At 41.5% G+C, this 12,390-nt stretch overlaps 1 protein-coding gene across 1 annotated transcript; it reads right to left on the minus strand.

The window, feature by feature from the left end:
• Positions 1-7,454: 7,454 nt before the first annotated feature.
• On the minus strand, positions 7,455-9,839 carry LOC310789357 (leukotriene B4 receptor 1). Its single transcript, XM_083650986.1, has one exon. The coding sequence runs from the start codon at positions 9,827-9,829 to the stop codon at positions 8,750-8,752; it is 1,080 nt and encodes a 359-aa protein (XP_083507112.1). The 5' UTR covers positions 9,830-9,839; the 3' UTR covers positions 7,455-8,749.
• Positions 9,840-12,390: the final 2,551 nt, after the last annotated feature.

The raw sequence follows: 12,390 nt of genomic DNA on the forward strand, positions 1-12,390 counted from the left end.
TCTCCCTTCTATTTTTTCTGAGTTACCTGTATGGCTCAGCCTCTGCTGCGGAGTGAAGTCTCACGGGTCTTTCCTATTGGCTACTTGGCAAAGGTGAGGGCGGGACATGGAGGTGTATACTCTAACATCATTGGTCAGGTTAAAAAGAGGAAACAGACACTGTTGTGATTTTTTGTGTAGGCTTTACTTTTTAAGTCAAGCTAAAACAAAATGAAGCTAATTATTCATATTCTCCATTCAGAGTAGAGTAGCTAGTTCTGCACTAATTAAGGTATCTCCAGGTCTACATCAAATCATGATATTAAAAAAGATGTGTTGAAGAGGGAGTTCATACTTTTTTTTATTAACAACATATTGTATGGTGTTCAGTAGGCTACAAGGAAACGGATATACAATGAGTGGGTTTGGTTTGGCTTGTCCAGTGTTTTTGCCAGTTGTGTGTATTTTAGGCTTTTGTTCTAGGATCACAGTGGGAATGTATTCATATCTTGAAGGATGGTTCAGCGTCTCTTCATCTCTGCCCTTGTATAAACTATTTGTAGTATTTTAACTTTCAAATGAATACACAAGAATTTTCTGTAGGCTATGTTTGTGCCTCTGCTGACCATCCTATAGGAACCACAAGTTGAGACAGTTAACTTGTATGTTGAAGCCATAATAACAATGGCTGTTTCTGCATCTTAACTGCAGTCAGCTATAACTATATTTTGCAGAGTGAAACTCTTCATATTAATTATTTGATATGAGGCACCTGGCAAATGCATATAGTCAAAAGTATTCTTCTGTACAAATGAGTTAGAAATGCTGACCAGTGGCCACCTTTCGGAAACTCCGAACACTAATATGATGCATCACAGATTATGGAGTATGGGTGCACAATACAATTTCAAGATAAGAGAGATTGGTGATCTGTATGGACACTGACCTGCTTCAGGCTATATACAGTACCAGCAAACATCTTTCTACTCCCCAGCACAAATCAATAAATAAATAAATAAATAAATAAATAAATAAATAAATAAATAAATAAATAAATAAACAAACAAACAAACAAATAAATACATAAATACATTAATTTTATGATAATGCTGCAGCATTGTCAGATGGGACAACCAAGCCAACAGTTTGAGGTCCAGTAGGGCCCTTTATGGAAAGTCAGTGATAGTGTGGTTGCATTCATAACTCATAGCATATGTAGGGACAGAACATCAGGTTTTGTCCTGGGCCTGCGAATACACTCACCACAGACATCAGTGGTGTGAGGAAACACCAGTACAGCTAAAAGTGATAGTATGGTGTCGCCTGGTGTCACTTTTGTCATAAAAGAGGAAACATGAAATATAAATATCAAAATATAAATATCTGATTGCAGTGGACTAAATTATATTAACATCAGGCAGAGCCCATTAGATTTGATTGAAGTTAATGGAACATTTGAATATGGACACAGTGAATTTACAGACACTACAAGGATATTATCTGGATCACCTAAATCCTTCATTCCCTGCAGATATGAGCAGAGTTGAAATGACGATGTGTTTGTTTCCAAGTAAGGCAACAGTTTATGAGGCTGATAAGCACACTTTGAAGACCCATAAAAAGAGGGCCATCTCAGGTGCACCTGTGTATACTGTATAATTTATATAGAAGAAGAAGAACCGCTTTTATCCATCACACATGCACGCAGACACACACACATCACACATGCACGCAGACACACACACATCACACATGCACGCAGACACACACACACACACACACACACACACACACACACACACACACACACACACACACACACACACACACACACACACACACACACATTCTGACAGTGGCTGGTGGTGAAATTCAATCTCTGCATTTTCCCGATCCTGGCTCGCCCTTCCTCTATGGGGCAGGCCGGGAGAGGTGAAGCGCCCGGGGACCAACTTCTTCACAGCCATCGCTGCAGGTGACGTGTTCTTATCTGTTTTTAGTGTGGCGGTCATATTGATGTTATTTATGGATGTTATATGGAGGAAAGGAAACCCCAGGTAAGCACGGTGGGGGAACATTGCAAACTCCACACAGAAAGGTCCCTTTTCACGCGATAACCCACTTGGTCACTATCCATAGTATTCCCATGATGTCACAAGCATTTTCCTACCAATATGGCGCTACAATACACACAGCTCATTGGCTGGTTGTGTCACTTGATTGTAATCACCTGTTAATTGATTACAATCACCTGCTATTTTCCTACCAAGATGGCCGTGTGGTGCTGTAACAGAATACTATCAATAGGCACCGAAGGCAAGGGGAGACATACCCCCAGTGCCAACAGTGACCCAGGCGGGAATCGAACCCAGGACCTTCATACTGTGAAGCGACAGCACTACCATGCCCCCTGTATGTACCTGTGCATACTCTAGTCTACACACCAATAATGTCAGGGAAATTGACATCCACCTCACCATTTCACCTCAGTGGTCTGTGTTTATGGAAGCTATAAATTGGATAGTGATGATAACAGAGTATTCCCCGTTGGCAATGCAGTTAGAGATTTAGTCATCATACAGGTTGTAGAAGCCTAAATTTTTACTGCACAAGTATAGCCTACTGACCTCCTACTGCAATACTGTCCTCAAATGCTGGGAATAACCCTAACCCAAATTTCAAGTCGCAGAAAGCTCAAGGAATGGCAATCCAACAAATTAGGATAGATACTATAGATAGAGACGTCTACACAGCGATCACTGTGATGACTTTGACTCTTTAAAAGATTTAGAGAGAATAGGTTTGAAAAATTCATCCCCGCACACTTGCAAATCTGTGCAAAAAATGTTTCGGTCAGCCTCAGGAGACCTTCAGGCATAGGATGCCTTGAATCCATGTCTTGAAGAAAGCCTCCTGATTTGCAGCCTCCTGATTTGCAGTGTACAGATGCCTTTTTCAAGTCTATAATGTTCACATCACAAACTGAAAGTGAAATGATGAAGGCCATACACATCTGCCAGATGTTCTGGTTCTGACATGGAGGGATGCGAGCCCTTTCCCCAGCTTTACGCATCGTCAAACCTCTCACCAACTCCCAGCTGGCTGCTTCACTGCCTCTGTCAGTGGTTCTGACAACTCTCCAAGGACAACAACACCACCAGCTCTCATATCATACTGACAAGGTCTTTAACTCCTTAATACCTCCAGAGAACATCCAACACCTGGAGAACAGAGGACTTAAACAGTGTTTCTCAACCACTGGGCCGTTAGAGCGCCATCTAGTGGGGCGCTAGGGGCGGCTGTAGCTCAGGAGGTTGAGCGGGTCGTCCACTAATCGCTTTGGATAAAAGAGGTCGGTGGTTCGATTCCGGCCCTCCTCCAGTCTGTGTGTCGAAGTGTCCTTGGGCAAGATACTGAACCCCAAATTGCTCCGGATGGGGTGTGCCAGCACCCTGCGTGGCAGCCTGCCGCCATCGGTGTATGAATGGGTGAATGTACCTACTGATTGCAAAGAACTTTGGATAAAAGCGCTATATAAATGCAGGCCATTTACCATTTACCATTTAGTGATGACCTCTCACATCAAGATATCACAATGATAGCCTATCATTTATTTGGGAAGGTGGTCCTCGGGAATGTTTTAACAATCAGAAGTGGGCCTTGAACTAGAAAAGGTTGAGTTTGCCCTGGACTACACTACTGTATGTAGGTACACTCACTGTGTACTCACTCGCTTCTCAACCTTTTTACACCAAGTACCACTTCAGAAATGATCACCATATGAAAGTATGAGAGGGAGGGAGCCCCGCGTACCACAGGTTGAGACGCACTGATCTACAGTATATCATTGATCTACGTGTAACTTGGTCAAATTAAAAACTAATTATGTTTTTGTATGGCCATGTGTGAAGTATCTCCACTCTCCTGGTCTTCTTCGGGCACCATCTGGAACAGTTGAAACATGCCATTGCTTTCATAAGAACCGTTATACACCAGCGATAACGTACAATAACTTTGTCAACAAAATACAACAAAAACTTCACAGGTCCCTACTGGCCTGTTTGGAGTGTTTCATAAGTGTAGTCTCTGGCCTCGTTCCCAGAATGCCCTGTTTTGTTGCGCCTGACACTCCCTTTCCTGCTATGGGCCAAGGGATGATAGTGAGTGCAAGGCTTTTTGTCTGTTCACCTCCTTTCACTCGTCCAAGACCCCCACCACCCCCCCCGAAGACCCACACCCCAAAGACCCCCACGCCGAAGACCCCCACCCCAAACACTCACTCACAGTCTCTCTTGTGAGGGAGAAGCACACAGGGAGATACTTCAGCTGAAAACCTAGACAATAGAGGGTATGCACACCCACTGAAACACGCCTCCTCAATCGGGAATGAGTGTCAAAACGAGTGTCAAATTCCTCCCTGAGCAGCAGGTGTCAGTTATTTAGGCTGATTACTGCATTCAAGCTCAGTCTTGCTGTGACTCAGTGGGCGTGACCCCACAGTGACTTCTGCCTCTGTGACATCACATGCATACCCTCTATTACCAACCATATCATGCTACGACAACAGCAACAACAAACACTTATTTACATGGGCCCAGTTCGGAGACATGTCTCTGTGGCACTATGCCAACATGCTGAGTGCTTCCTCCAGCAGGTGTAACTGGGAAAGAGAAGCCGTATCATTGAGAAGCCACCATACCTAGAAAACGTACACCCATGTTTTTAGCTGAATTCTGCAATGTAGCCAGGTCCAACAACAAGTGGTGCTCCACAACCGTTCTGGCTACAGTGAAGACTTCAGCTAAAATCAGGGTGTAAATTATGTCTTTTCAAGTCAACTTGGCATCTCAGGGCTTGTGGAGACTTGGATTACACCAGGCGGAGCTGTATGGAAGCATTTTTTGGTCATGTTTTTTTTCTTGTTGTTTGTCTGTTGTGTTTTTTGCTCATGACCCGGTTCACTCAGCAGACCGCTCTACTTGCCTGACACAGCCAGTATCCATTTCTCCAAACTGGAACCGCGTCGGCTGTATTCTACTATACTGTCTGTCGGCAAGTAGCTCATACATACAAACCCACATCAATAAATCCAAACTATCCCTTTAAGATAATAATGATTGATGTTGTTGCAGATGATAATAATATGTTATACTGCCTGTCAACTGGAATCAAATGTTTTACTTCATTCAGATGAAAGGTAACCAAAACTTCTGTGATTATATTACTGATCTTGAATAGTGCCAGATTACATGACTGATGGCTTAAGCAGAGGTAACATTTTGAAAGCGACCTTCTTACTCACAAGTGTTTGTACTGCTAAAAAGATGAACGTACACTCTTTCAAGATAAATTAATTTCACACACAATAACAGCAGTATTGCACTCTAATATGTCTAATATACTGTAGGTATTGTGTATGGGATAAGTGTAAGTATACTCTGGGTATACTCCAGTAATGAAGGGAGGTATAGATACTTCAGACATAGGCTAATACACATTGCTGATCTGGTCTCACACACAGATGGTTGCTTCCTCATTCTGCTAGAAGAGGCCTTTCATGTCTCAGAGTCAGCTATGTTTTCTTGCGTGACCGCTCCCCGCACGTTCTTTGTGTGCACATAATTGCTACTCACTGTATTTTTCCACTATCACAGTTACTCTAATCCTGACTCACCACTCATCAAAAGCCCCAAGGTGATGAGCACGATCACTCTGGTCTCTTCAACTTTCAGCCCCAACCACAAATCACACGTTGAGAAAATGAGAAGCAACTTAAGGACAATCATGGAATTTAACACGACATACTAATGACAATTGAATCATCCTCCCTAAGTTAAGTACAACAGCCCACGCCAATTTCTGCTTCCCAGAAAAGATGTGAGCCATAGTCCCTTAATTGTAAGATTAAGAAATGTAATGCATCATAATTGTACAGCACACAGTAATCCATGTAATAATAATAATAACAACAACAACAACAACAACAACAACAACAATAATAATAATAATAATAATAATAATAATAATAATAATAATGTAATATCATATAATATGCTGTGATACATCCAAAACGTGTGAAGTATTTGTTGGAGACACACTAATGATTTGATATTATAACTGACCCACTTTGTACTGGTGGCAGGTGAACAGCAACATACAAAACCTACAATGTGCTCATGTGATTGTGTCCTGTTGAAACAAGCCTCCCTGGATCTCTTCCAGGTATTTGGGCACAGAAATCCAACCACCATGGTTAAACATGCGTGTTTTTATGTGTCATGTGTGTATGTTGGATGAAGGCGTGGTGCACAGAACAAGGCTTTAAGAACAGGCTAAGACAGAGAGACTCGGGTGCTTAGTCAGCTCACAATATAAATCATTACGTCAGTCAGTTAAATGTATAGAAATAAAGTCTTCTGGGCTTCTTCCCTTCTTCAAGGGCCATTTAGCATGACAGGTGATGTAATCAGTGATGATGAGCAGGATGGGGATGACAAAAGAGTGTGCCCGACAGAACCCAAAGGTTCAAATAAAAACACGCAATAATAAAGTAAAATAGGAATATATGTTACCGTTATGGAGCTGCACAGAGAATGTGTCAAAATTCCTTCATTGAAACACAGTGCTGACACTGCCACCTAATGGTGACGACAACTGTTATGTGGTCATGGCAACAGAGTCAATTTGCTTTTCCAACAGAACCTGACAGTATAAGCAGACATCTGTACGTCGCTTTTAAAAATACCATGGATTTAGCTGACACTAAAGTCCCTCGCAAAAACATTGTGGCTTTATTGCTATACGACTGTGGCAAAACAGTAAGACATGATTCCTCTTTTTCCTGCTCCCCAAAGGGAACACATGCAGTTTTCCATTTTGCAACGTCCGGATAGGGAGGAAGTCGAGAGCATGAGTGTTTGCTGTCGCAGGAATCTGAAGTGAACTACGACAGATATAGAATCATCACCAGCAAAATCATTATTTCACACACACACACACACACACACACACACACACACACACACACACACACACACACACACACACACACACACACACACACACACACACACACACACACACACACAGGGAGTCTTATACAAAATATGTTGCGTATTTCACACACACACACACACACACACACACACACACACACACACACACACACACACACACACACACACACACACACACACACACACACACACACACACACAGGGAGTCTTATACAAAATATGTTGCGTAAGTTGATCATCTCATAACAAGGGTATTTCAGAGACAGCACACTTCCCTAAACAGTTGAAGATGTTTTAATATTGTTGTTTCCATCGTCCATGACAATCGAAACGTCAAATATGAATTCTGCGGCAGACAGTGTTGGGCAAGTTACTTTCAAAATGTAATATACTACATATTACTAGTTACTTTCATTTGAAAGTAATAAGTTACTTATATTACTGTCTGTGTACGTAGATTAACTTGTTACTTGTTACACTACTTTTTACTTTTGCATTACTTTCATCAAAATAACAGCAGTATCAGAATGACATCGCCACCCTGGAACCATCCCGAAAAATAATTCCAACCGTCTTGAAGTCAGTGTAAACTGTCCTAAATTCTAAATGTTATCCTTTTCCTTTGTTATTGTCATCTAGTGGTTATTTGCATAAAACTACACAATTTTTATTAGGAAATGATTGCATTTTTATTTAAATATGTGATTTGACAAAAATAATGTAATTCAATTTGTAACTTGTATTACTTGACAAAGTAACTGGTATAATATTACTGAAATCCTATTGTAATAAGTATATTACTAAGTTACTGCTGAAAGTAATATATTACATGTAATATGTTACTTTTGTAATGAGTTACCCCCAACACTGGTGGCAGAGGGGTCAAAAATAAATAGAGGGAGATATAGCTGAAAACACACTGTGCTAATTGTATGGCTTTATCAAAACAAAAAACAAAAGCAAAAAAACACATTTGATTTCATCCATATGGTACAATGTATTATGATGCTATTGGTGCATATTAATGGTAATAAATGTAAGTAGTTATAATGCTTGCATTAATTAATAGTATAATGATAAATATATTATCTACAGTCACAATATTACCAACGTTACAGCATTTTGTCTAGGTCATTTACAAAGTGGGACACATTTCATCATGTAAATCGTGTAATTTTCTGTTTTAATTCAACAAAAGTGGCCTGAAAATGAGCTTCATTTACGGTCAAATTGGGTAACACTTTATTTCCCTGGAGCTGAGTTGTAAATTTCTAAAAAGAAAGGAAGACAAAGAGAAAAAAAAAAAAAAACAGAAAATGATGTTTGGTGGAGTTGATGAAATACTGTTAATTTCTAAAAGAGTTGGACAATATGTCAGCTGAACAGACTTAACTGTTATGTCTCTTCCTGTAAGGTTATAAATTACAGATGTAAGTAATTCAATAAAATTAAAAAATAATTGCTTCCTCTCATTTCTGTATACGTGAATTATATTATTATTTTGGGTTCTAAATCAATATTTATTTATTTAATTATTTATGTAGAGTTGCACTCTACCAATTGACCAATTAAACTCTTCTCTATAACTTTCCAAGATGTTGACAGTTGCATTGACAGTTACATAACTCTTTTCTAAAATTATTAGGAAATTCCAGCCCTGGAAAATAAAGTGTTACTCAAAATTACTTTGTGTGAAAATATACAATGTAAAAATATCTACAAGACACACCACACCAAACCATACATTTGCAATGTCAAGATGGACGGTTTTCACACATGTTTACTAGAACATCCATTTGGTCTTTGGACTCAGATAGACACTCAGAACTTTGGGTGGTCTGATGGCTCTGTCTCTTGGACACAAAGGACAACTCTCTATTGCCCTCACCTGGGGAGGTGCTGGAGATGTGGCGGAAGAGCTTCTGGATCCCCGTGTCCCGTAGCGAGCAGCGGAACGAGCAACATGCAGCAAACATGTAGAGGATGGGGTTGACGGTGCTGCTGATGAAGACCATGGCTCCAGCAATCATGGTCATGGCGGTCCTCACACTCTCCACATCCTCTGCTGCATCAGGGTGGGAGTCTTTAATGGCCAGGTAGACGAGTGAGAGGAAGTTGCCCACGTGATGTGGCGTCCAACACACGGCGAACACCACCACCACGCAGGCGATCAGGATCGTGGACTTGCGCTTGGACTTGAAGGTCATCTGAGTGATGCGGCTGAACAGGCAGCTGTAGCAAACCACCAGGATGGAAAGGGGCACGATGTAGCCCACTAGAGTCTCCAGTAGCACACATACCATCTCCTGGCTCTCTGAGGTGTACTGCCGGAAGAGACACTGCTCCTCATCCACCACCTGGGTCGGGATGACAGGGATGCTGAACAAGAACGCTGCGGTCCACAGGGCCAGCAGCACTTTATTCAGCGCCTTCTTTCTCTTCCAGTCAGCTGAGGCAAACGGGTGTCGAATGGCCACAAAGCGCTCCACGCTCATGAGCGTGATGAGGAAGACACTACAGTACATGCAGGCGTTGATGACGAACACCATGGCCTTGCAGGAGGCCTCTCCGAAGACCCAGGAGTACGCCAGCGAGTAGATCCACACAGGCAGGGTGATGAGCACCAGCAGGTCAGCGGCAGCCAGGTGCAGCATGAGCACCAGGGTGTGGGAGCGCTGGGTGACGTGTCTCAGGATAGTCCAGATCACCATCACGTTTCCCGGAATCCCCACCAGGAAGGACAGTCCCAGGATCACACAAGCCACCGCTGTGCCACCGGGAAACTCCTCAGGGGCCATGTCTTCTGAAGGAGGCCAATCCAGCGAGTGGTTCATGCTGCATGCGTGTGTATGTGGGTGCTGTCAGTGGTCTCCTCATGAAGAGAGAGAGACAGAAAAAAGTGATGCACAAGCAAGTCTTCACTTCCCTTTAATGTGCAGAGTGAACAGGAAGTGGACAGGAAGGGGTTTCTCAGAGGGACATCTGAGAGACAGAGAGGTGAGTCATCCATCTGGCCCGTGTGTCACGAGAGACAATGCGCAAGTCAAGACAAAGAGCGCAGATCTTGGATTAGGGTGTTGATAGAGAAAATTTACATCACATTAGCCTTTATTTGGACAATCACTAGTTATTAATATATTCATATACATTTCCATTTGTTACATATAGTTATGACACAGACATACTTCATATTTAGATGACCTGTGTACATACACAGATAGACATCATATTTGGATAACCTGTGTACATACACAGACAGACGTATTTAGATAACTTGTACCATACATTTGCAGCTCCTCTCTATCGCACACTGTGCCCTGTCACCGTGCCACGGTGCTCTCTACAGGGCCAGAATAACAGATAGGTTGAGTCTACAGAATGGCCTTCCAGTGTGCGTCAAGACATGTAATCTGATGTGCGTCAAGACATGTAATCTGATGTGTGTCCTATAAGTATCTTTGAGTTTCTGTTCAATGTATGTAAGCCTGTGTATCCATCCGTGAATATACAAGAGTGCATCTCTTGGCCAAGATCTATGTTCAATACATCATATCAGACGACTTCTTCTGACTCCTGGCTCCATCATTTCAACTGGTTTCCTTCAAGTGGTTCACTGTTTACCTTTTGGCTGTGAAATTTCATTCTCTATCAGGTGTTAACGCAAATAAATTTGCTTTGTAAAATGTGGTCCAAGTGATATAGTCAAGGAGATGAGATGCTTATGGATACAAAAAAAATCCACCCGAAAACAGAATTGACATGATCTTCCACCAGTGATCTCAACGAACTGGCGGAGCACCTTTGTCTTTATATGCACTTATATACAGGTCGCACTTGTGAATGAGACCTCGGTCTCAATGTGATTTTACCTGTTTAAATAAAGGCTAAAAAAAATGCATTATATTTTATAGAACAGCGCTTCTAGCACAACCATGATTCATTTAGATGTTAAAAAATTCAAACATTCTGTCAGTTCACAATGTTAAACTGCAGGGTTAAGGTTTACACACTGGTAGCCACTTGGTTGGGGTTAGGTTTTGGATATGGTGGGGGTCATTAGGTGAAGGGTCTCCAGGGGAAGGGGCTGTAGCCTCTCCCAAGCCTTCCCCTGGAGACCCTTTACCTAATGCCCCTGACCCAATCCCCACTCCAGTCCCCTTTCTCCAGCCTCCAAACAGGTGCGTCCGTGTGCTTCTCATACTGATGTACCGTGCCGGTCAGCATCCGATGCACAAGGTGCGTGACAAAGCGGTGGTATTTGACGCCGTCGGAGTGAGAACGGGCTGGAAACTAAGTATCATGAATATGATACAACTGATAATGATTCAACTGACATATCAGCTCCAAAGAACAATACATTATTTAGACATTTCTTCTTTCACACAAATAGGCAAGAACAGTCCTACTTCAAAATCTGGGTTACTCTGATCGAGTTTTACTAATGTGCACAATAATTATTCAAAATGAAACAATCAGTTTTCAAAACAATAAGTCAACATTAAGTAAAGTATTTCATTTCATTTCTCAACTAAAAAAAGCTGGAGGCCTCACCAATTGAAGGTTAGTATTTTAGCATTTTGTCATTAATGTACTGTAAGTATGAGGGCCTCAAAAATATGAGACAGAGTGCAGAAAATCACATTTAAAAGCTAAGGCTATCACAAGTAACTATCATACCCATTTAGAGAAACATAATAGCCTAGCCCTAGATCATAATCAAAATGTATTCATCAGTGACATCTAGGGGTGTATTTGAAAAAGGATGAGACGATATGGTATTCCCCTGGAAAAGTCTTCAGACAAAGAGCCAAACAACTTTCGATTTTTCAACAGCTGATATGCTCCGTTTTCTATTCAACCTGCATCATTTGCAGAGTGAAGAAGGCTATGTAATGCATCACCAGATACAACCTCTGCTGTCTTTAACACTCAGTGCAATATTGCAATGCAATGTGTAGTCTTAGGATAGTAATACCGGTATTTGTAAACATCCGTCACCCAGCCTAAGTTGTTGTCCATATGAATCTGAATCTGAATCTGAATCAGAATCACTTTTATTGCCACAGTATGCAAGTTACATGAGGAATTTGTCTTAGTGTCTGTATGCAGTGTAGCGGTCAGATCAATATACAGAAAGAAGAAGTAGGAAAGCTAGCTAAAGACAATCACAACGTTGCAAGTGCAATCAAATCGAGTAAATAATTATATACAATATGTACATGAGTGGAGGAGTGTTTTGTGGATAATAAGTATGAATATATGAAGGCATCCATTATGAAATCTAGTCTACAGAATTGAGCTAAACAACATTGCTCCCTAGTCTTCCTGTTATATTGAACAAACCAAGCATTGTTGAGGGAAGAAAAGTCACAGTCACAGTTTCACACTGACAGTT

This window comes from Poromitra crassiceps (assembly GCF_964638095.1).
Source record: "Poromitra crassiceps genome assembly, chromosome: 14".
NCBI classification, from domain to species: Eukaryota; Metazoa; Chordata; class Actinopteri; order Beryciformes; family Melamphaidae; genus Poromitra; species Poromitra crassiceps.